The sequence below is a fragment of the Erythranthe guttata genome, chromosome 4 (genome assembly GCF_056151865.1).
Source record: "Erythranthe guttata isolate IM_541 chromosome 4, IM_541, whole genome shotgun sequence".
Taxonomy (NCBI): Eukaryota; Viridiplantae; Streptophyta; class Magnoliopsida; order Lamiales; family Phrymaceae; genus Erythranthe; species Erythranthe guttata.
Window position 1 is genome coordinate 19,517,282 of NC_142536.1, and position 25,966 is coordinate 19,543,247.

At 33.6% G+C, this 25,966-nt stretch overlaps 4 protein-coding genes across 5 annotated transcripts; 2 read left to right on the forward strand and 2 right to left on the reverse strand.

Annotated features, from left to right (window-relative positions):
• Positions 1 to 1,027: 1,027 nt before the first annotated feature.
• Positions 1,028 to 3,624, forward strand: LOC105958518 (uncharacterized). Its single transcript, XM_012982518.2, has 3 exons — positions 1,028 to 1,160; positions 3,087 to 3,249; positions 3,360 to 3,624. The coding sequence occupies exons 2-3, from the start codon at positions 3,088 to 3,090 to the stop codon at positions 3,405 to 3,407; spliced, it is 210 nt and encodes a 69-aa protein (XP_012837972.1). The 5' UTR covers positions 1,028 to 1,160; position 3,087; the 3' UTR covers positions 3,408 to 3,624.
• Positions 3,625 to 7,550: 3,926 nt separating this feature from the next.
• On the forward strand, positions 7,551 to 11,204 carry LOC105972458 (Protein kinase superfamily protein). The gene is made up of 2 exons (XM_088817274.1): positions 7,551 to 8,336; positions 10,277 to 11,204. Exons 1-2 carry the CDS (start codon positions 7,732 to 7,734, stop codon positions 11,079 to 11,081), a joined length of 1,410 nt encoding a protein of 469 aa, XP_088673400.1. The 5' UTR covers positions 7,551 to 7,731; the 3' UTR covers positions 11,082 to 11,204.
• Positions 11,205 to 12,446: 1,242 nt separating this feature from the next.
• On the reverse strand, positions 12,447 to 15,407 carry LOC105958485 (NAD(P)-linked oxidoreductase superfamily protein). 2 transcript variants are annotated; one of them, XM_088817276.1, is made up of 9 exons: positions 15,035 to 15,407; positions 14,331 to 14,415; positions 14,110 to 14,226; positions 13,841 to 13,905; positions 13,662 to 13,750; positions 13,493 to 13,572; positions 13,290 to 13,401; positions 12,976 to 13,095; positions 12,447 to 12,836 (listed from the first exon to the last, which is right to left on the reverse strand). In XM_088817276.1, the coding sequence occupies exons 1-9, from the start codon at positions 15,336 to 15,338 to the stop codon at positions 12,651 to 12,653; spliced, it is 1,158 nt and encodes a 385-aa protein (XP_088673402.1). In that variant the 5' UTR covers positions 15,339 to 15,407; the 3' UTR covers positions 12,447 to 12,650. The 2 variants fall into 2 exon arrangements, with proteins under 2 accessions (XP_088673402.1, XP_088673401.1); XM_088817275.1 differs by lacking the exon at positions 15,035 to 15,407 and adding an exon at positions 14,550 to 14,966.
• A 6,807-nt stretch (positions 15,408 to 22,214) lies between these two features.
• Positions 22,215 to 23,892, reverse strand: CYP94C1 (cytochrome P450, family 94, subfamily C, polypeptide 1). The gene has a single exon (XM_012982517.2). It carries the CDS (start codon positions 23,727 to 23,729, stop codon positions 22,227 to 22,229), a length of 1,503 nt encoding a protein of 500 aa, XP_012837971.2. The 5' UTR covers positions 23,730 to 23,892; the 3' UTR covers positions 22,215 to 22,226.
• Between the last annotated feature and the right edge of the window lie 2,074 nt (positions 23,893 to 25,966).

Here is a 25,966-nt window from a genome sequence, read left to right on the forward strand (position 1 = left end):
GCTTAATTTCAAACAAATTGACCCTATCTAGAAGAAAATTGTTGCTATAAATAGTAGGATGTTGTCTTATATACTATACTCGGCTTACTTTATTTGATGCTTTCTAGAAGGGTGGCTATATATATTTGATGGTTCCAATTAATTTATGATTCACTTTTTAAACTTTAAATTTTAATTATTAATACGTTTTTTTATTTTGTATTTTTGCTTCTTAATTCAAATGAGGATGGTTATTGGTTCATCAATTTCTCTCTCGGTAATTCGAACCCATGACTAAATAATTATAGATGCAAGGCAACAGGTTACCAACGGGCTACATTGTCTTGGCATTACCGAGAAAAATCTTAAAATAAATTTAAATTACTGCATATGAAAAGGCCATACGACTAATGGAGCTCGAGTCATTTTTCATGAGCTCGAAGCAGATCGAGCTCGGGTTCATTGAACTTTAATTATTATATTTAGGTCAAATAGGAATTTGGGATTAATTCATTAAATCCAAAGGTTGAATGCAGCCGGTCCCATTAGTTGCCTAAAAAGCTTAAAAACATGTCATAATTAATGAAAGCATTGACAATGTTTTTAGTCCTAAATGATTTTTGTATTAATATAATCTATATCAATCAAACAACTTAATCACTATTATTAAGTCACGGGTTCTATTTCTCGTTGGATTCGTTTGTAGGCCAATTAATTTTTTTTTTAAATAAAATAAAACAACTTGACTACTCAGTGTACTTCCAAATAAATAAATACAATTAGGACATTTTTTTTAAATATTTTTTAATCAGATGAATTAAGCAAATATCTATTTTAATATTTAATTAGTGAAGAATTAATTAAATGGCTGCCCCAAAGCCCAAACTAGCTATTTAGGCCCAATTAAAAATACTCGGGCTCAATTTTAAAATCGGCCCAATTAGAAAAACTTGGGCTCAATTTTAAAATCCGGGTCCTTCAATCGACCCACTTTGAAAACGGGTAAACAATTCGGATCATACCAGATTTTCAAGGCCCATCTTCTTCTTCTCCACTATTTTTCCAAAGCGTGCGCATTTTTCATTTCTCACATTTATTTTTTTTTCTAGATCAGAGAATTCCGCAGCTGTTCATCCACTCGATCTCTTTCTTCTTCGTTTATTTTCAACGCTCTCACTCAGGTAAATCCTCTTTTTCCTTACTCTTTAATTCATGTATATTCGTCGATAGCTGCCGATTTCTCTCACCTAGGGTTCTTTGCTCGATTTTCTGTTAGATTTAAATCTTCGTGGCGAGTCGATCGTTAGTCGCTACACGATTGAGATTCTTCATTTTTTGGTTTTAAAAATCTGTTTATTTGCGTGTAATTTTTATATTGATTTTGTGCCTAGCTGAAAGAAATGGTGTTTGAATTTTGGAATAATGGCATCCATGGATTTATCAGTTTCAATCCATTCATCGGAGTACAGATTTTATTTTTCATTGTTTGTATCGTTGTTTTTCTGAGATATATTGACAGTGTATGGTTTTGTTCTCGACTTCCACCGATTTCCCAACGAGTGAAGATCTAAAAACAAATTTATGGGCTTGTCGGAAAAAAAATGTTCTCCTTGTGAATTGATAGTCTTGGATATTTTTAATATGCTAGTATGTTCTTAGGCCTCAGTTTGGTTGGGGAGATTAGCCATGATTAACTAAATAATTGGCCCTTGTTTGATGTTTGGTATCCCCCAACAACTTGCTGGGTCGACCCGCAAGTATTACGTTATCATGGTTTATCTTGCCTTTGAGGGAGCTTTTTTGTTGGATGTCACGGGTTTGGATATAATAATTGGGTTTTCATTAGATTATTTAATCTTATCTTGGCAACCAAACAAGACATTAGTAGTTGTAGTAATGCGTTATGAAATTTCTAATGTGGCCTGTTTTTTTCGCTTTCGTTTTGGGTGTACTCTCTATATTTATGTCATCCATTTTCTGCATTTGTATTTCTCCGATTAATATGTATGAACACGTGATGCTGGAAGAATGTTTGTTTTCAGTGGCTTGGTTAATGGATTACTATTTTCGGTACCTCTAGTATGTTTAGTAAAGCAATTGGCTATTGGAACTTGGATTTTATCTATATTTAGGCTTGCAGAGAATGCATGTACTTGTGTATTTTTACCTCTTTTGAGTTCTTCAAATCCCGGGGCTCTTGCACCCGATAATACCAACTTAGAGTTATGTGTGTTAGCTCGAGTTTACCAGCAGAGTACTAAAACAATTAAAAGCAAGGCTCGTTTCAGATTTATGATAGGACTTGATAGACAATATAAGTAAGGTTTGTCAAATGTATGGGGTTTATTTGTCAAGCCATGATTAAAAAAAAAAACAAGGTTCAAGAATACGAGGATGTTTTGTTCGAATTCAACCCCTATTATTACACAAGCATGTGAAGGATATCAACCAGTGCGTGGTTTTTATAATCGCAACTCTCGAACATCACATAATCAATTATTATATCATCATGAACAATTGAATCCTTAATTAATTCTATTATATCATCATCGGGAAAACTAGGAGGTCAAGGTGTTCCATTTCCAAAATTTAGCACTAAGCATTTGTAGCCATTGGTTAGGTAATTTGCACGACTAATTACTCGCTGCTTGAAAGCTCGCTTTGTAATAGCTTCTAAATATTCATATCATCACATATGTTGAAAGTTATTTATGAATAATTGATTAATTGATGTATTTTTGATAATATATATGTAGTGGAAAATAATTTAAAAAAATAATAGTTTTGTTTATTAGTGTCTCGTGCTATGATCTGATGAAAATTCATTGGGAAGCAAAAACACCTGGCCTTTTGCATGTCCCAATTTCGTATCTTTTTATTTAAAATTAATATCTCTGTGCTATTTATATTTTTAATTTTAATTTTTAATTTTTATGTCTGAAAAGCCATCGATCTTGTTTACATAGACATATATATACATATATACCACTTACATGCATATTATATGTGTGTGTGTGTGTTTGTGATCGGATGGTGTGTGTGTAAGGTGCAACTTGTGAATTTTTAAATAAATAAAACTGATGTGCAATATCGTGCCAATGATGCAGGATGAGTATGGTTGAAGAACCCTTTAGGCCAAGGGAGAAGCTCGTCGAAAGGCAGAGGCTTTTCCAGAGCATTCATAAACACACATACCTAAAAGGACCATTCGACAAAGTCACCTCAGTTGCCATTCCTCTCGCTTTGGCTGGTTCTTGTCTTTTTATGATTGTAAGTACCCTTTTTTTTCCTCGTTTAATAAATTGACAAGTCCGATGTTGATTGTTTTTAAAAAAGAAAAAAAAAGTCCGATGCTGATTGTTATCTGCATTGTATTGCAGGGAAGAGGAATCTACAATATGTCTAATGGGATTGGAAAGAAGGAATGAGTATGTGTCTTTTGTTCTTTGAGAGTCGTTTATGGAATCAAATTTAATTTGCAAAACCCGTTTTTTTCTTTTCGTTTTTCTGCATTTTAAGTGCTAATAATTTCAGAATTACAGACATGTTATGAGTAGTTGATGCATCTTCCTTCTCATTAATGACATGATTGTATTGTTTGTGGAGTTTGTTTACTTTTTTGAATGAATTTGAAATTCGAGAAAAGATTCATATTAAGCTTAGGATAATGTACGAAAACTATCCCTTCGACATGTTAGAGAAATAGTCGGCTAAATTTTGTAAATTACGTATAGTCTCGACATTTACTTCAATTTCGCTAATTGGGAACTTAATAAATATAAAGTTTAATGGAATTATCATCGAAATATGATACTTCAGATTTTATGTTTTTCAGGCTTCGAAATGTGACAAAAAATAATCTGAATTTTTCGAAAAAGTTAATTCCGATTTGGTTCGAAAAACATTTTTGAATTATGTAAGCTGTGTTTGAATTTACATTTAAAAACATTGTAAGAGAATGGCCAATCAGCCAATAAATACTGCATGATATAAATGAAGTCACATGCATCTACTCTTACTATTGAATTGATTAAATTCTTACCTATATATTTTAAATAACCATCTGTAATATTGTTGACAAAAGGTTTTTTGGATCTAACATCCCCTTTACACAATCATATGTTACTTATTTATGCACATATTCGAGCATATAATTTTACGAAAACCAAGCCACATTTATCGAGTTTCTTAATACTTGTGCAAATATGAAAAGAGACGATTATTAAACAACGGAGGGAGTAATCAAAACTATGGTTGGATTTTTTTTATTTTTTTTTTTTATATTTGAATACGAGAAATTATGAGCATTTAATATATGGTTGCCGTACAATTGTCTTGGACCACATATGTATATGGAAAATTAAACTAAGGTTTATTAAGTGCATGTACTTATAGGAATTCAAAGTGACACTTCTCGAAGCCAGTTTGTAGGGTATTCAAGACTTCGAGTCGAATAATATTCGTACCAATAATTATTAAATACATGCATAAATTTTGGAGTTATGGATCACTGATTTTTATTGAATTAATTTTTGTAAGAGTAAATTACGGGAAATCCCATGAGGTATGACCAAATAATTTCTACTCTTGTGTTGTGGTATCGGTAATTACAAATACCTTTCTCAACTATTGTTATATGTAACAGTTACACCCTTACGAAGTTATGACTAACGGAATACCGAAAGTTACATAGAATATTCGATATAAAATTAATCTACCCGTAGGGTAAATGTAATATACCCACAGGGTGTAATTGCAATTTTTTGTACCCGTAATTTACCTTTGCTTAATAAAATGATAATTTAGACAATTCATATATTCCATTAAGGTTTATAATGGGTTGTTGCATTTAGGGGTATTTGTAAATACAAATACCATATGAATCTGTAAGTTATTTTAAGCATATGCGAGATCTAAATCAAAGTCCAATATGTTTTAATTCTTCTAGAAAATTATATATAAATATATATTATCATCTCAAGATTTTTTATTGATTATTGATCCAAATGGACCCACATAAACCATAGTTTTGAACCGGTCCTCTAATTCGGGTTCTTTGTCCCTACGATGATCAATAGAGGACACACCAAAAAAAGCAAGAAATTTAATTAAAATATCAGATATTATTATTATTTATTAACGACAAAGAAAATATTAAAAATGGGGAACAATATTGTTTGATTATTCAATCGAGTGCTGGTTAGTTTGAAGATGAAATCCCATGATTGATGCTAATCAAGATAACATGATCATATTCATATATATACTTTATGTGACATACCAACCGTGGTAATAAAATATATATATTTATATAATTTTATGTACTTCTCAAAACAAACTTGTCTGAATTTTTTTGGATAAATTTACGGTAATTAATTTATTCAGAAAAAAATATTTAAGTTTTTGAATTTGATAAATAGTTAATCTTGGTTTATTAAAATCACATTTTAAGGATTTTTATCTAAAGCAAATATAAATCTTAGATGGGTAACTTTAATTTGTAAATATATTTAATTTATAGCTAGTAATTATTGTTGATAAATTACAAGTATATCAAATTAATACTATTTTTTTTGGTAAACAACTACATTATGAGAAAATGAACTAAATATGGGAAGGTCTCGCACATGAGTTGTACATAGGGTATTTATGATTGTACTTTTGGATAGAAGACGGTCTCAAATCTTAATCGATCCTAAATTTTCTAAAAGGAAAAAAAACAAAATTAGGACCGACAATTGAGCGGACCTAACTGAAGCTCGCTTGGTTCGGCTCAATTACATTGAGTCTATAGTTATGAGGTCTGATGGTTTGTAAGCTGAATCCAATCCAAGCTCGACTGACATGATTCGATTGTCAATCCTATCCTTATTGTCTTTTCTGCGATAGTATAACCTCCCAATAAAATAGAAAAAAATAATTTATTGAATAAATGATGTCATTAAAACTAAAATATTCTAAATATATTAGGAAACGAATAAAAAGAAAGAAAAGAAAGATAATATAGTTATGGCAGCGACTATTTGCAAGACGAAAATTACTTAGGGCAAGACCAAATTAATTTTTTTTATTAAATTCAGTATAAAAAGACTATAATAACCTTAATAAAATACAAAAAAAAAAATTTATTTTATTAATTTCCTTTTGCAAGACCAATTTAAAAAAGAAAAATTAATAAAAAAGGAAAGAAAAAAGAAATTGAATTGAGAATTGAAAAACGAGGAGGGAAGAAGGGAAGAAGAAAACAAAAAAAATCATCGTCGCCCCGTCGCCGTCGCCCCGTCGCCGTTGAAGTCCACCACCTCCCCGTCGCCGTTGAAGTCTGTTGTCGAAATATCCGCAAAAAAATCGACATGTACAGGTCGAAATATCCGCTTAATATCGACACCATAATGTCGAAAATTTCAATAATATTCGACAATTAAGGAGTGTCGAATTATTTTGAAATTTTCGACACTACTGTGTCGATATAAAGCGGATATTTCGACACTACTGTGTCGATATAAAGCGGATATTTCGACCTGTACATGTCGAATTTTTTGTCCGTGAAATGAGGTGCGAAAAACGAGAAAAACGATCTCAAAGTAGAATATTTCTTACATCTTTGTGTTCTTCGACCTTAGAATCCTCCATATTTATGTCTTGTGTATCCATAATGTCCTTCTTTTCAAGTTTTAGTAAGATTTGAGGGTTTTATGTGATAAGGGTTTTGGAGAATATGGAAGATTTTTTTGTGGAAAAAAATGTGTAAAATGAAGGTGAAGAAGAAGATGTTGGTGTTTTGTTGGGGGAGTGAGTTCCCTCTCTTTTTTCCTTTTTTTTTATTTTTTTTTTTATATTTTTTTTTGGTCTTGCAATAGCAATTAGCTTAATTTAAATTCATAATATCTAAATTATTATTGAGGTTATATTTGTAATTTCCAGTCTTGATCTTAGTAAATTTATTTATATTTTGGTCTTGCATGAAGTAAGGTCTTGGACTTAGTAATTTTCGTCTTGCAAATATCTGCAGCCTATAGTTATATATAAATGAGGCAAAAAACATAGTAGTCTTTTTTATTAAATGATAGAAGTAGCAACCACCCACAAGAGCATGGTACAAAATTGTTTTTGGCTAAATAATGTAATTTTTATTTCTTCTTATAAATTAAACAAAGAATAAAAAATAAAAATAAACAAATAGTCTAGTTTGTAAAGTTTAGAAGCTATTAATGCACCTCTCAATATAGTTGAATACGAGGCAAAATCGTAATTTTTTTCGAGAATTAAGAGGACAAAGTGAAAAATTAGGACGGTTTAAGAAGAAAAGTATTTACAAGAAAAAAATTAACATAAAATAATTACTTGAAATTTTAATCATAATCAACTAGTCTTTTACTTTTGGAAGCACGAATTAAGTAATTAAATTAACATAATAAAATATTAGTAGTTTCCAAATTCAACCATTCCAAAAATATAGAAAAAAACTAAATAACCGCCTAAAAAGGGGGAAATAAAATAAAAAATAATTACATCTCGGGCCCAATAAATGCAAGTTCCTATAATTCCTCTAATTTGCTAAACACCCCCTCACGGCGCCCCAGCCTTTTTTTTCGGCCCAATAAACTCTTCCCATTTCCCAATATATATATTTAATAACTCACACCCACTTTCCCACGACGCTTTTCATTCTCCCCCCACCGCCCTCCGCCCTCTGCCACCACCACGCCGCCGTCACCACACACACACACACACACACACTATAGTCTATACATGATGGAGCCATGGCTGGACGACATAGCCGACGATCTTCAGAGCATGAGCTTCAACTCCACAACCACCACCACCGCCACTGACATCCACCGCTCCACCAGCTCCGGCTCCGATTGGACTTCCCCCTCCGCCCACTTCCCTCCCACCCCAACCACCACCACCGCCCTCAAACACCATTCCTCCACCACCACACCTTCCGGCGACCCCTGCTGGGACTCCATCCGCCGCTACCCCTCCCTCTCCCTCCCCGACATACGCTTCCTCCACCGTCTCGGCGCCGGAGACATCGGCTCCGTCTACTTAGCCGAACTCAAACCCCCGCCGCCTCCCTCGTCGGATGCCCCGCCGAAACCACCCCCTCCGGCGGCCCTTTTCGCGGCGAAAGTAATGGACAGAAAGGAACTCGCGAGCCGTAATAAGGAAGGTAGAGCGAGGACAGAAAGGGAAATTCTCGAAATGTTGGACCATCCCTTTCTGCCGACGCTTTACGCCGCCGTCGAATCTCCGAAATGGCTCTGTCTGATGACGGAGTTTTGCCCCGGCGGAGATCTCCACGTCCTCCGTCAACGTCAGCCGTGCAAACGGTTCCCCGATTCCGCCGTCAGGTATGCCGTTTCTGCAATTTTTCTAATTTTTTATTTTATTTTATTTTATTAAACCACTCATCCTCCATTTGGCCTGCATGCATTAAAAATATTTTGTCGTTTCATAGTTTAATTAATTAAAATATTTCGAAAAATATTTTTATTAATTATTTATTCAGAATCACGATCAATAATTTTTTGTTAATATGCAATTTAATTTTAATTTTATTTACAAAATTGGGTTGAAAATAATATTGGGGAAGTTTGGGGGGTATGATGGTGAAATTGAAAGCAAGGAGTGTGACGTGTCAATTAAGGAAGTGGGGCCCAGCACCTGGCATAAGAGCTGGTTGGCATCACTAGTGGGCCCCCACCTTCTGGTCACTGTCTTCTCTGTTTCGCAGGCAAACTGAAATACACTATACACCACTGCGAAACACTGGATCCCTGCTCCCTCCCCCTTTTGGCTTTTGCCTTTGGGAAGGTTAAAAGTGGAATTTCGAAAATCGTGAAAATTTTACTGTCAGCCAGTGTAATTATGATCACCACCATTTCCTTTTATTTTATTTTTTTTACTGTGGGTAATTTTATTTTTACCCGTTCTTGGGTAAGTAATCAAAATGATGATGCGAAAATTACCACAATGACCCCACTTTTTGGTTTTAAATATATTTTTTGATATTAATTTATTTGAAGCAACACGTGGCATGTCTATTTGTGATCGGAAGGTGGAGATTTGTTAATGCAATTACATGTTTTCTAGGTGTAAATCTTTTTTTTTTTTTTTTAATCAGTGTATAATTATTATTATTAATTTTTTTTTTATTACAGTTGGATCATTACTATTATGGTTGACCTAAAAAATAAAACATTGCAACTAAATCACGTGGACCTTGTATTATTTAATGATCATCACTGTAAAAAAGATTTGAATTTGTGCCAGAATTTTCTATTTTGTCCATATTTACACATGTGACCCTTAGGAGTAGAAGTCCCATCACATAAAAAATAAGTTTTATTACAGATTCGGTGTGTAGTATATAATTTTGACATAATAGTCCTTGGAATGGGGTTCTAATAACTTTTTGCTGATTTTAGGGGATTAAATTACAATTCTTGGAAATTCTTTACGTTCTAAATGGCCCCCCCTTAGGATTAGAGAAATTGTGTTTGTGGCCCCTACATGATTGGGTAATTGACAATTATGCCATGTTTGATAAATCTAGAATGATAAGAGGCAATGTGGCTACTAGCTAGCTAAGAATGGAATGAAGTGTGATTTGAATTATAGATTGTGACATTGATTATTATTGGACAAAAAATGTTAACTTATCGACATAATTTAGCTTCTCCTTGGACTAATTAGCGAAGCATTAGGACAAATCCGATTAGAAGGAACAAAATGAATTATTTGCCATTTTTTTGTTTGTTATTTTCTTCGTGTTTCTTAGAAAACTAGAAAACAAATCGAGACGAAGTCCAGAAAGCAACCTCGTGAAACACGACAAAATTGATAAATACCGACACTAAATGTTGAGTTTTAGAGGACAAATTGAGCAAACTTTCATCGATATTTTCTCTTACTTTGGTAATTTGTTTCTTTCGTTTGGGGAGACGAGGGTCCTAAGACACCCCATATAACATAGTTCATATAAAACATAGTTCATAAAGTTGGGAAACATATTGGTCCCTTCTTCATATGTGATAAACACATGATATATTACATATATATACATATATATGTATATCTATGCTTTAGTGCAATAGTGCTATATGTATTTTCTGCATGAAGTAATTAGGTCCACTCATTTGGCACATTGCTAAGTAATCAATAATTCAGTAGGTCTCAACTAATCAATTTTGTCGCTTCAGATAAATATTTTTGTTCCATGTTATCTGTCGCATTAAATGCATTATTTTTCTTGTTTTACCATTATTAACTTTCATCGTATTGTTACAAGGTTCTACGCATCCGAGGTTTTGGTAGCCCTCGAATACCTACACATGATGGGCATCGTGTACCGCGATCTCAAGCCCGAAAACGTCCTGGTCCGATCCGACGGCCACATAATGCTCACCGATTTCGACCTCTCCCTAAGGTGCGACGACTCCACATCCACCCCTGCCCAGGTGATCCCGGCCCAAAACCAACCACCAGCCCCACCCCAGAGCGAGTACGCAATGGACCCACCCAAATTCGGCGCCACATCATGCATCCTCCCAAATTGCATCGTACCGTCCGTCTCGTGCTTCAACCCTATGCGCAGGCGCAAGAAGAAAGCCATGGCCGGCCGCCACGTGGGCCCCTCGTTCGTGGCGGAGCCGATCGACGTCCGGTCGATGTCGTTCGTCGGGACCCACGAGTACCTTGCCCCCGAGATAGTCTCGGGGGAAGGGCACGGGAGCGCGGTCGACTGGTGGACGTTGGGAATATTCCTTTTCGAGCTCTTCTACGGCGTGACGCCGTTCCGGGGCATGGACCACGAGGTAACCCTAGCAAACATAATGGCGCGGGCGCTCGAGTTCCCGAAGGAGCCGGTGGTCCCCGCATCGGCCAAGGACTTGATAACGTTGCTGCTCGCAAAGGACCCTTGCCGGAGATTGGGATCGACGATGGGCGCTTCGGCAATTAAGCACCACCAATTTTTCGGAGGGGTAAATTGGGCACTCTTGAGATGTACAACTCCACCATTTGTTCCTCCTATTTTCACTAGAGATGTTCTCTCTGATGAGAGTTGCCCTGATACCCCTGTCGAATATTACTAGTGGAATATAATATATATTTTAGTAAAACAAATTAATTAATATTGTAAATAATGCTCTTATCTTTTTTTTAACATGCATGCATGGGTCAAATATTTATGTTATATCCCACATATTTTTTCATAATTTTGCCTCGAAATCGAATTATTCTAATACATTTTTGTAATTTAATATATATATGAATATATCACTAAATATTTATAGAATAATGTTGTGTGACGTGTCTACAATTGATTAGTTATTACAATGTTTATTTATTTATTTATTTTTTGGTCTAGGAGCCCATGTTTTGTTGTAATGATAAATTCATATGGTGACAAAGGGAATTTTGTTTTTGAATTTCAATTTTTTATTTTAATATTATTATATAATTATGTATAAGTCAACATTAGGTTTTGTATATGTGATGAAGGATGTGGACAATGTACCATGTAAAAAATAAGACAAAGACAACCATTGCATTTCATTGCATGATAAACCCACTTGCCAATACCATGTGGGCATCATTATTTCGTGCGTGTTTATGTATGTATACTTTGTATTAATATTTAATAGACGGTGACTATTATATTTTTATTTTTATTTGTATAATTTTAGCAAATTTATTTTTTATTACTTAGCACATAAACTGAAAAATGAGATTTTTTGTGTTTAATTTTTTTAAATTAAAATGAAAAACGACTTTTTAGATCTATATTCTTATGGATTTTCTTCAATAGTAAGTCGAAACATTAAAAAGACTTAATTTAAAACGGATGGAGTATATAAAAGGCATTTTTTTCGCTTTTCTAGCATCGAAATGTTCGAGGTAAAATAGACAAAACACGAATCGAGAAATTAAAAGAAATCGAAAAATTTAATTTTGGAAGTTATTTTAAGCCATAAATTGAGTTTCATGGAATTGCTCCCACCACGTGGTTACGTATACATCGATGGAAGAATGTAGGGTTGGGATGTTTTGTAATCACCTAATCAATGACGTAATTTAATTTAATTCTATTTAATCAAATAGTACAGTGCTACAGTTTTGCACGAATACAAATAATTTCATTTTTAATATTGTTCGTAAAGATGTATTTTTGTGTTCTGGACAAATTGCAGTAATTCAAATACTTTCTATGCAACAGGTCTTTTAAAAAGGAAGAAATTAGCTGGAAGCCCTTCAAAAATAAAAAAATATACTTTTAAGGACACACGGATTTTGATATTTTTTACATGTGTTATTTACCTATTCATATTAAATTTCAAACACCCTTATCTAAAATCCTGGATTCGCCGACATTTATATATACGGATGTATGGACTATTTGTAATGTATTATCTCGTTTTGAAGTTTTATGCGACAACATACTCAAATTGCGAAAAAAGTGTTCAAATGGTGCTATGTATAAGCCTTATATTCAGTATATAATATAAGAGAAGTTACACGTGAATTAGTTCGAAATCAAGAAAAGTATTGTAAAGAGATAAAAGATGCCTCATATACATAAATACATAATACGATTGGGCAATCAAAATTTTTATATATCGGTTGCAAATATGGATGAATGGTCCACATTACGGAGGCGAGTATTACGCGCGCCTGTATTCGTCGCCACAGTCACCGATTATTTTCATTAGATCTTTGCCTTTCTGGGTAACTTCTAGAATGCTGCTAACATCTTCAACGTCGAGTTCGAGGGAAAATATAGCATTGGCATCTTTGATGTGATCCGAAAGACCAAGCCTAACACCTATCATCGATCCCGCCACACCTTGCTGCATTATTTCAACCCATATTAGCACAAGATAAAAATCATATATATATATATATATATATATATATATATATATATATATATATATATATATATATATATATATATATATATATATATGATCTTATGAAAGAAGTAACCTGATCAAGGACGTAACGAACAGCAACTGTGGGGATTGAAACCCCGTGTTTGGAAGCTACTTTTTTCAAGGTCTGAAGCAACACTTGGAACAAGCTCCATCCTCCCCAAGCATCTACCATCTGAATTTTTTTCGAGACGAAAAGTGTTAAACCATCAATTTGTATAATTTAATTGTCAAGGGATGAATATAGTGTCTCAGAATGAAAATAAACAAGTATATGGGCAATACTCATCGAAAATACTTCGATTCAAGAATTCAACTCTGCACATGCAAACTTTGAGTAGAATATTTTGCTTGCTAAATGACACTTACCCTTTTGTACTTTTGCAGTGAAGGAGTGTTTAGTGGAGGGCCGGCAAAAGGAATCGTTAAATTGGTATCAACAAATTTTTCAGATAATAGTCCACCCATCACGGTTCCATACCTGCAAACGAGTTTTTAAGCTCAGCTTAAATCATAATTCATAGTGTGTGTGTGTGTGTGAGAGAGAGAGACATAGAGAGAGAGAGACGTACGTTATAAGTTTAACTCCGGTGAGCTCACAAAGTTTCGCCATCCTCTGTTGGGGACGCATATCAACAATCGAATGTTGTACCTGAAGAAGATAATAAAGCATTACTTGAGCACACTAAAACTCAAAATGAAGATCCAAAAAGACACTCAAGAAAATATTTTTTGTCTTACCTGGTTACTTACTACAGGAATCCCATTCTCCAGTATCTTTTCCAACCTCAACGTATCAAAGTTAGTCAAAGCGACTGTCTTAATCTTACCTGCATGTCAATTACTGAAGTAATCCAATCCAATCAAGAAAACTTTGAAGTCCATTACTATAAGTTGTACAAAAGTGAATGCAGACACACCTTCTTCTTTCAAATCCGTAAGGTGTTTAAGAGCATCAAGGTAGCCAGTATTAGCATAGTCCCACCTAGTTGAGGCACAAAGAAAAGAAAAAAAACGTTTCTATTTCAACGCTCGATCTTAACCGAAAGCTAATATGTAGACAAGAAATAGAGCCCGTTTGAACTTGGTCTTTCTTTATGTTTATCAAAGATGGTACATACCACATGTAAACTAAAATTCTCTTTTATTGTGAATTCGTAGAACATAAATAAGAAGAGGAACACATTACCAGTGAAACTGAAGCATGTCTAAAGCAGGAACATCCATTCTCTTTAGTGAAACATTAATGCTATCGCGCACAAAGCTACTCGTCATCTTGACAGGTGGCGGCACCCATTTAGTAAGACTGCATAGCATAACGAAAAACCAAAAGCACATCACATTTTCTTTTAGATTCACAAAATCAATGCCTAGAATCCCGTGATTTTGTACGCCACACTAAGGACTTACCCCCTGACGTTTTCCAAGTACTCTGGCGGACGCTCTCTACGTACTTTATTTATAAAAATACCGTAAAGATCTTCTGCAGGTCCATCTGTTAAAAACAGATAATATTTACATAAGGAACACAAAGACCGTAAACGATAAATATACAATATACAATACTCATTCACTAATTCATATTCAACAATGCGATAAATCGTAAGCGTTATTTTGGGGGTGGTTTACATATATCAGCTAAATCGAAAGTGTTGAGTCCAGCATCAGAATATCGAAGCATGGCCTCAACGGCATTGTCTCGATCGATTCTACCCCAACCACCACTAGTCTGCCACGTTCCGTTAACCACCCTGCAAATGTCCAGTGAATCTTTTCCATTCTTAACTTCAACCCTTTGCTTATTATCATCAGTTAACAAGCTTACAAATGGCCTTGTAAATGTAAACACTTTCCTCCTCTCAATTACTCCATTACTACACTTAGCCCTTCCCTTGATTGAATTGAAAATAAACGGATTACACGAATTGATCAAGATTTCTGCCATTGGAAGACAGAGAAAAGACCCAAATTGTCTGGAAATTAGTTTTTATCCTATCTTATAATATATGAAAGTTCTCATCCCTCTATTCTGTACCATGTATATAAACTACATAGAGAAATATGACATTTTTGCCCTAATAAAGGAGGAGGGGCAGAAGAGTAAATTCACGTACAGTGGTCAGCCATATCGAAGGTGGAGAGACCGGCGTCGGCGTAGCGGAGCATGGCCTGAACGGCGTCGTCTCGGTCGATTCTTCCCCACCCGCCGCTGGTTTGCCACATCCCGTTAAGCACTCTGCATATCTCTAGTGAATCGTTCCCGTTCTTCACCACTGTTTTCTTCTTCTCCGCCACTTCAACAGTCGACTCGCAGCACCGTACCACTCGGCTTTTCTCCGACCGCCGGAAGCCGCCGCAAGGCCGAGAATTGTACAAATTGGAAGTCAATTGATGCACTGACATTGCAGTAGCTGCCATTGTCGAGTGTGTGTGTGTGTGTGTGTGTGTGTGTATTTTGGGTTTATTTTTGGCAGTTGTATTTAGATTGGTTTAATTTTGGGGGCGTTAGATAAGGTCTATTTCTGTCTTTTCACAATCTTCGAAATATATATTATTTTCGGGAAAATATAGTTTTCACCCCTTAAGTTTGCATTTATTCCACATTTGACCCCCCATGTTCATAAAAAAACATATTTGGTCCCATGTTTCAAAAGTTCAAAACTTTTAGTTTTTTCCTTCAAATTTCCGTTAAAACTAACGGAATCAAGTGTGTGATCATCACTACCGTAGCTGACGGGTAACAGTAAATTGACGAAAATGACAGAAAATGTCAAATTAATAAAACATGATTATAAGAGGGATCAAATGTGTATTTTTGTAAACATAGGGGACTGAATATGAATTGCAAACTTGAAGTATGAAAACTATAAATGTCCCAATATTTTCCGTTTAAACTTTAATAATTCAATAATATGCAATCATTTGTCTAATGTAACACCAATCTTAAATTAAAATAATCATCATACATAACAGGATTTAGGGCCTGGTCCAATAAGCCATGGTAGTCCAACAAAATTATTAAAGCCCATGGAGACGAGCATCTTGGCCCAATGGGCCTATAGGGGAAACCCATAGACTAGTTGTCGAGCGTGCCACGAATGAACCATACCGAGCTGAAAGTCAGAAACGCGTTTATTGGTATGACAAGCGTCGCTGACAACCAGTCAGTGGCATTTTGGTGACGAAATGACCTTACAAATAAGAAACCCAACTCCCTCCTATATATATATAGAAGACCGTATGCCTGCTCGGTCCATCGTGGGACCGTATGCATGCTTGGTCCTCGGCGGTGCATCCCTTCCGCTTGGATAGATCGGCAAGAGCTTGCGTTGCTTTCTAGCGGGCCTCGTCTCTTCGGGCCGTATTACATACAATCTGGATCAATCACTAACTCAAATTTATATGTGTTGAAAAGGAATCTGGAGTGAATACACTAGGGGTGGATTCGGTACGGTTGCCAAACATTTGGCTCAATACCGTGTACCTACCGTACATTGCGGTATTGAAAAATTTCATACCATTACCGTACCAAAAAGTTTGGTATACCAATGTTCGGTATACCGTTATTTTCGGTACGGTATAATCGGTACGCGGTACTCTACCGTACTTGGTGATGCATCAAAGATTAAAGAACAAAATGAGTTAAAAATATACATATATATCCCAATTGAAAATAGTTCTAGTTACTCTTGTATGAGTTGTATTTTATTTTCTAAGAAGGTCCGGTGTATAATCGGAATAATTAACATAATTTGCTTCATTGAAACAAGAACATATGTCATAATAATGTAAATGTTGTTTAATTGAACAACTAGGTATTTATTAGGAACTTGATTGTACTTAATAATTATTACATACAATAAATACTTTACCAATGCTATACATACATGTAGGTAAAAAAAATAAAATATTCATACATCATATATAATAAAATTAGTTGGCTATAGAAAACATAAAAGACAATTTAGTAGAACATATATGTTCAATTGCAAAATTCAACTTGGTAGAAAAAAAGAAAAAGAAAAAAAACAATACACTACCACTAACTTAAGGGAAAAATAATTGTTGCCATTTATAAGATTCTAAGTAAACAAAATAGAATTACAAAAAATAATATCGAAAAAAACATATTAATCAGATTAAAAATGTAAATAGCGGTACGGCACGGTATTACCGTGGTATTAGAAATACAATACCAATAGCGTACCATATTGTAATGGTACGGTACTAATACCGTACCGTCGACAATGGTAACCGTTCTTTCGGTAATTTTTCGATAATCCTTGGTTGGTATACCATGGTATATGGTAATCGGTATTTTTTTTCCAGCCCTAGAATACACCTACCTCACCCATATAATTAATTATAAATTTAATTTACAGATGCACCTAAATAATTCATTACCGAGTTGAGTTGAGTTGAGTTGAGTTTCGTTTAAATAAATAAAGTGTCACCACCCGTCAACCTTGTCAGCCATGAATTTTCTTTGTTATATAAGTTGTCAATTTACTACGTCAGTCAACTATGTATATATTCAATATTAAAAATAATAATACTCACATTTTTTTCAATTGGATCAAAACTATCTTAAATATTCACTTACAAATTAAAAGTAACTAGTATTTCACCCGTGCGATGCACGGAGATAATTTCTGGAATGAAAATATTTGATTGAAAAAAAGTACTCGATCAAATTAAAAAAATCGGATATGCAATACAAAATAAATGGAAAGTAAATAAAATGACGGAGTCGTTTGTTTCAGATAATGAAGTAAACCAAACTAAGCAATAAATAGAAAAGTATCGAATAATAAAAGTTGTACACAAAAACAGACAATACATTTTTTGATTTAACTTGTATAACCATACCGGTCAAAATTTTCAATTGAAAACTCAAATAGCAAAATTGTGTACTACTAATATTAATACTAATACTAATAATAATAGTAATACTAATACTGATATTGATACTGTTACTGTTACTGATACTGATACTGATACTGTTACTCATATTGTATATTGTTATTGTTACTGCTCATACTGATACCGATACTGATACAGATACCGATACTGATACCGATACTAATACTAATACTAATACTAATACTAATACTAATACTAATACTAATACTAATACTAATACTAATACTAATACTAATATTGATACTCATATGCTAATGTTAATTCTTATGTGCTAATTATAATGTTGATACTTGAGGATGAGCATGGGTCGGGTCGGGTAACTATCAACCAATTACCAACCCGACAAACCGATTTTGCTGAAAAGTGAAAACATTACGTTAATGCTAGTGCTGATGCGGATCTTAATATTGATATATGTTAATGATAATGTTAATACTAATACACCAATGCTAATGTTAATGCTAAGCTAACGTTAATTCTAATATGCTAATGCTAATGACAATGACAATCCTAATCCTAATGTACTAACATTAATGCTAATTCTAATCCAAATTCTAATAATCATAATCTTGACCCTAATCATTATCTTAATTCTAATGCTAATATTAATATCATAGTTATAATTTTAATCATAATTATAATCTTAATTTTAATTTTAATCTTAATATTGTTACTAATCATAATCATATTTCTGATACTAATTATAATACTAATCCTAATACTAATACTAATGCCAGTATTGATCATAATCCTAATATACTAATGCTAATTCTAATTCTCATATGCTAATGTTAATCTTAATATTAATACTAATTCTAATATGCTAATGCTAATGTCAACGCTAATATTGCGAATGCTAATAATAATATAATCATAGTCCAATACTAATTATAATGCTAATGGTAATACAAATGTTAATGCTAAATGCTAGTGCTAATGTTAATGCTAATGCGAATATTAATACTAATATACTAATGTTAATGCTAATACTGATATGCTAATGCTAATGTTAATACTAAGTTAATGTAAATCCTAATGTACTAATGATAGTCCATATCCTAACATGCTAATGCTAATTCTAATCCAAATTCTAATAATTTTAATCATAGTCTTAATTCTAATGCTATTGTTAATTCTAATTTGAAACTTAATTATAATCCTAAAACCAATACTAATCAAATTATAATCCTAATCTTATTCCTAATACTAATATTATTATTAATGTTATCATAATCTAATATGGTATGTTAATTATGATTCTAATATGCTAATGGTACTGCTAATACTAATTAATGTTAAGCACCTCCTAGAAATTGAGAGTAACCTGCAGATATTTATACTAATAAGTTGCATTGGAAGTATTTATACTTTTTTTTTTATGCATAAGAAAGTAAATAATAAGTTATTAAGAAAAAAACACATTTAATTTAATATTATTAAACTATAATTAAATAAATCCTCTAATACATAACACATGAATTGAAATAAAAACAAATCTTAACAAACCGTTCATATATTTGTAAACTTTATTTTCATTATTAAACAAAGTAACGTATGTGAAAATCGATTTTACTGCTATTAAGTATTAACAATGTTTACATTCGAACTATTATTAAAATATATATAATATAAGAACAGGATTTATGTCATCTATGAATGATATGTGGCAGATGCTTATGTCATACCTCTAAATTGTTTAGCTGAAGTTCAATTGATGATGTGTATTTCTCAATTGATGATGTGCAATTTCAAAGGAGTATGATTAAAAAATCTATTTATATTTTACTAAAAATATTTTTTGTTGTGATTAAAATAAGCATAAACATTACCACAATAATATAAACGAAATACATTGTACATATTATTTAGATTAATTATTATATATTTCACTTATTATATATTTTCTTCCAAATATTTTTTACCTAATATTTACAATAAAAGATTCATCAATCGAATAAGTGATAAAAACTTATTTTATTTTACTTTGTAAGAAATATAGTTTTTCCACTTATCCGGTTTGATTTTTATTTTTTTCCCACTTGGTTTCGCTCAAAATTTGGTTGGATGTTAAAGAAACTGACAATTTAATTTTTCATTTTGCACTTTGAAAAAAAAAATGAAATTGTCTTTATTATTCAATTCAGGGTGAATTGTGATGTATTTATTGTGTTTTAAGGGTGCAAAGTGCTATTATTATTTTTCAAGGATGCAAAATGCGAAAATGCTCCATTTTAAATGTGCAAAGTCGAATTAAGTCATTTTAAGACTAAAGAAGTAACCAACATGAATTTAATGGATAGAATACAAACAATCCCCAAACAAATCATGTACAATAAAAAACAAAAAATAACAGATTCTTGGAAATTTTCAAGTGTAGAATCAAATTACACAAGCCCCGCACAAAATAATCATTCGTAAACAATTGAAATAAAAAAATAACATAAACTAATATGGTAACATACTAACATGAGTATTTCTTCGAGCACAAAGTGAACACTACAGATAGCCATAAATAGGAGACAATTCCCCTTTACGACTTCTTCGACCCTACACGCGGTGATAAATATCGGGTGTGTCTTCTGCTGTCACGTGTCCTTTTTTTAATTTTATAATATATCCCCACACTTAAGTTAACATGTATGATTTTAGAAAAATACACAAAAGAACACATGGCAGCAGAAAACTCACCCGATGTTTATCACCGGGTGTAGGGTCGAAGGAGGCCTCCTTTACAAAACCAACAAAGAATAACAATACTATAAATCATACCAATGACTGCCAATCAAAATTTAATGTGGGATATCATAATCTTTTTCAAAATAATTAGAAAATCGAAAAGAAATCCTTACTCATTTGTGTATAAAAGTAACAAAAGTAATTTAATTATTGAAAGATGTAATTAATAAAAAAAACAAATTAGAGTTAAAACATATAAAACAATTATGAATACTGAAATATATAAAGAGCAAAGCACGAAAAAGAAATAGAATAAAAATATACGAAAAAAATTGAACTTAGTGAATCCTTAATCTTTACACAATTTTATTGATACAAACAACAATATTCAACTGAAAAAAAAATATATATATAACAATAAGAAATGAACGGTAATGAAATACAAAAATGACAAAAAAAAAAGAGGATTAGAAAAAAAGAAGTATTTGAACAGTACACAGTTGGAGTGAAAAGTAGTGATGAAATGAAATGAAGACAAGGGGTTTATATATTATTTTTCAAAGATGAACTTACGGAAAATATCATTTATATATAGGAATAATATCAATTGCATTAAAGTGAATCATTAATTAGTATCAATATAATATATATATATATATATATATATATATATATATATATATATATATATATATATATATATATATATATATATATATATATAGAATAAAGATTCCGAAATAATAAAAAAATATTGGAAGAAAACAAACAATTAGAAAGTCGCAACAATAACCAAAAAATTGAAGCTCTCACATTAAATTCAAAATGTTAATTTCGGAAGTTTGAAATGTGATTGGCAACTTTTGATTTTTGATTTGTATATATGGAAATTGATAATATATTTTTTATATAGTAACTATAATAAATGACGTGGAAACTTCACTAAGTGTAATATGTTTAATGATGACGTGTTTTTTATGACTTATTTCAACCAATCAAGTTGACACATGGGATGAAATTGGGGAATTGCACTAAATGGAATTCATCTTTTATATATTATTATATAGATATAGATTAATAAAATAAAATAAAAACGAATTTTATAAATTAATCCAGTATAATTGATTGAACGTATAATAGAAATACGCAATTTCAAGTTATTATTAACGAAAACTATTGTATATTTATTAAACAATACAATGTAAAAATGAAACATTTTTTTTATAATTATGGTTAATCGAATGGATATTCGAATATTCCAAAATATTGAAAATTAAAAAAAAAAAACACAATTGTATTCCTTTATTTTAATATTTGAATATTAAAAAAATATTTTTTTTCCGGAAATTATTTAAATATTCGTAAAAAAATTAAGTATCCTTAATTTTTACAATAAATATATTTTGAAATACTAAAAATATAAATAAGATATTTTTATTTCGAATTAATAGAATATAAAATTAGGAATAATATATATACACATGGTAATTGTTTGAATGAGTGTACAAATGTTAAATAGGAAAGAACTTAAATACATACCAAAATAAAATTGACAACTCACCAATTGAAGAATCCACCTCATCAATTGAACTCCAACTAAGCAATTTTGATAAATGACATCATCATTTGCCACATGTCAATCATTGAGGGCATAGATCCTCTTTTTATATTATATATAGATTTGTGCTTAAAATACATGTAAATTAATCAACATTTTCTATCTCGGATAAAAACCGGTAAACCACCTCGAACGGTGGCGGTCAAACCGGGCACAAACTTAGGAGCCCGACCCGGATGAGCGACCCGGAAATCAAACCGCCGGATCAAAGACAAAGCAACAGTCTTCATCTCAACGACCGCCATTTCCATACCCAAACAAACCCGAGGACCCGCCTGAAAAACCGGATACTTAAACGGGTTCTCCTGCTTAAAAAGCCCATTCTCATTAAGCCATCTCTCCGGCTTGAATTCGAGACAATCGCCGCCCCATATTTTCTCCATCCTCCCCATCGCGTACGGGTGGTACGTAACCCTCGTGCCTTTAGCGACGAATGTTCCGTCGGCGAGAAAATCGTCTTCGTCGCAGAATTTCGAGTCGAACTGCACCGGCGGCAGGAGTCGCATGCTCTCGTGCACCGCCGCCTGCAGGTACTGCATTTCACGTAGCTGAGAAAAAGTCACCGGTTCTTTGTCTTCTCGACCCATGACCCGGTCCGATTCTTCCCGGATCGATTCCACTGCTCGCGGGTTTTCCGCCAGTAGCAGGAAGAAACCGGTTAGCGACGAAGCCACCGTGTCCCGGCCGGCGAGGAGGAAACTGATCACTATGTCCCGGAGAAAAACGTCGTCGTTTATCGTCCCCATGAATCTAGACAGTAGATCTTCATGTGAAAAGTCGTCGCCGGCGGCAATAACCTGGTTTCTCTTATGTCTGATCACGCCGTCGGCGAGCTCGTGGATGGATTTAATGGCTTCTCTCAGCTGCTTCTCCGATCCGACGTTGAAGAATCTTTTCAGCTTCCACACAAGCGGCGGCGTGGTGATAGCCCTCTCCGCCGACAGCTTCGAAGCTAAATCGAAAGCGTAAGCGAATTCGGAAACGGGTAAGGATAGGTTCAAACAACCCGGATCCATTCCGAATGAGAATCTGCATATACTGTCGAACGAGAATCGCCGGAAAATATCCTGCAAATCGACGGCTGCGTCGGCGCCGGAAAATGACGTCAGCAGCGGCGTAAGCCTGGACTCGATCTCCGACGAGACGATGCCGAAGGCGTAGGATCTGATGGAGATGCTGCCGAGTTCGAGGATTGCCATTTTCCGTTGAAGCTTCCATAAGTCGCCGTCGACGTTGAAGATTCCCCGGCCGAGTAGATCGCCGAGGAGAGTGGAGAACGGCTTCCCCTTCGGGTAGTTGTCGAAGCGCGTTTTCAGCACGTGCTCCACGTTTTTCGGGTTTGATGTAATTATGTTGTTGAGCACGTGGACGTGGATTGTACCTGTAGGGGATTGTGAGAGGAGATGGGTGTACCAGTCGCAGAGATTGTTGTACCTTAACGACCAGCTTGAAGTGAGGAAACTCTGACACGTGTCGCAGCTGCAGTACGGCTTCAGTCTGAAGATTGACAGACCCAAGAAAACGGCGGAGGAGATTAAGAAGAAGAAGAAGAAGAACATGCAAACTAACGCCGTTATTAACGGAGACAACATTTTTTTAGAGAGAGAAAAAATACTACAGATTGATTGTGAGGAAATAAATTTAGAATGTGGTTTATATTGTATTTGATGTGATTTGTTGTGTAGTTACTTGACAGTTGTGTAACTATTTGACATGAGGGAAAATTAAAGCACGTGGGAGAAACTAAATATACATGAAAAACACGTGTTAAATAGGCAAACGAATATGAACATGTGGATTTTAACAGGAAATGGCGTGTGTTATTTTACTTGTTGGAAGTGCTAATAAGAACAAAATTGAAAATAATTTATTTATTTTAATTTTTTTTTTTATCAATTATCCAACTATATATAATTGTTACTAGTTCTTTATTATTTATTTATTTTCTATTGTGTATATAGGAGCGGTGAAAAATGAAGCTTCGAGAATGAATGTTAGAAATTTTCAACTGAGTCTTCCTTGGACTATTTCTAGAGCTTAACTATCAAGTCAAAGTTGGGATTATTAATATTAATACAGTCAAATTCTAAGATTTCATGCGGATAAATCTTCGAATTATTACACTGCTATAAGTACTATATATAGTATTGTTGCAATTAATAATACGTTTATATATGATTATATGTTCTTTAGAAATATCCTTAATACATTTTTATAATCTTTTATGTTGTCTGCTATACAACAATGAAAAATGTGTGGTGATAGACTTTTATCGCATTTCTCTTTTGTCAAGACATGATTAATTATATTATTAATTCAAAGGTCCCATAATCAATTTCTTTTTAGGGGTAGTATATATATAGTAGAGGTCCCTAGTTAGAAACATAATTAGATGTGGAATACAACCTTAATATTTTTCTATGAACTAAATACTTTGTAGAAAAATAAATATAAGTCACGTCCTCAATTTTTCTTTATACCCTTGACCTAAATTCATAAATTCTAAAGTCACGTTTCTCTCAGATTTTTTTCTTTCTTTTTTCTATTCTCCCTCTCAATCTCGTTCCCTCTCTCGCATCTCTCTCTCTCTCTCTCTCTCTCTCTCTCTCTCTCTCTCTCTCTCTCTCTCTCTCTCTCTCTCTCTCTCTCTCTCTCCAATCTTTCTCTGTATATTTCTCTCTCTCTCAATGTTTATTTCTCTATTTTTCGATATTAATATCTCTCTGTCTCTTTCGTTCTCCACCACTCCAATCCACTATTGAGAGGAGCGGTGGTTATGGCGGTGGAGATGGCGGCAATAAACGGATGGTTGTAGAGGCAAGGAGACGGTGGCTATGGTGGTTTAAGGTCAGATATATGGTGGAAGGCGCGGCGACGATGTTGGGCATGGATGATGGCGTGATGGCGGCGCTCGGTGATGGTGGTGGTGGTGGATGGTGGTGGTGGAGGAGCGAATCTAGGGTTTGGTGGGGAAAATTAAAAAAAATTCGATTTGGATGTCTATGGGTCTGGCGGCTAAGGTTTGTAGTAGGAGTTAGGGTTTCAAGATGTCTATAGGTGACTACGGATTACTAAAGTTTCCTATGGGTTTCTGGAGATGTCTACGACTGTTGGCCGAAAACCTACACGCAAGTGCACGTATCGTACAAGTAATATAGTGGACCAAAAGTCCGGATATCGAACCCACAGAGAATATTTAATTGTCTAATCCTAGACTCTAAATTCTACCAATTATTATCAAGTCCACCCTACACAGTAGAATTTTAGAGAGAATTAACTAAATTAAATTAAATTAAAAAGCAAATTAAAACGACAAAGCAAGAAAACAAATTAAACACGAAGATTTATCAGAGTAAACAAGCCTAGGATTTTATTCTCCCCCTATGTGATTATTATTTCACCCAATTCCTTCAATTATGCAAGCAATTAACCCGGATTATTAACATGAGATGCTAAAATAATCATAACCCGCTTCCGCGTGTATTACGATTCTAATACCCTAGAATCAATTACTATATATTCCTATGCAATTAATTCTAGAACACATCATTAAGCACAAATCTCAATAAATGGCTACCTAAGAGATTAACTATATTCCTATGTTAATAACACAAAGGCTCTTCTACCACAGTTCTAATTATTAACCCGATCTTCCGATTCATGCGATTAACAATAACATAAAAGCGCATAAAGTGGCCAGTTTCATGAACTTAATAAAACAAGTAGAAGAAATAATCCGGAATTAAAACTTGCATAAAATCATAGAATAGGGTTCATAAATCCCACATAGGGTTCCAAATAAAATCCTAGAAATAAGAAATTTAGCTAC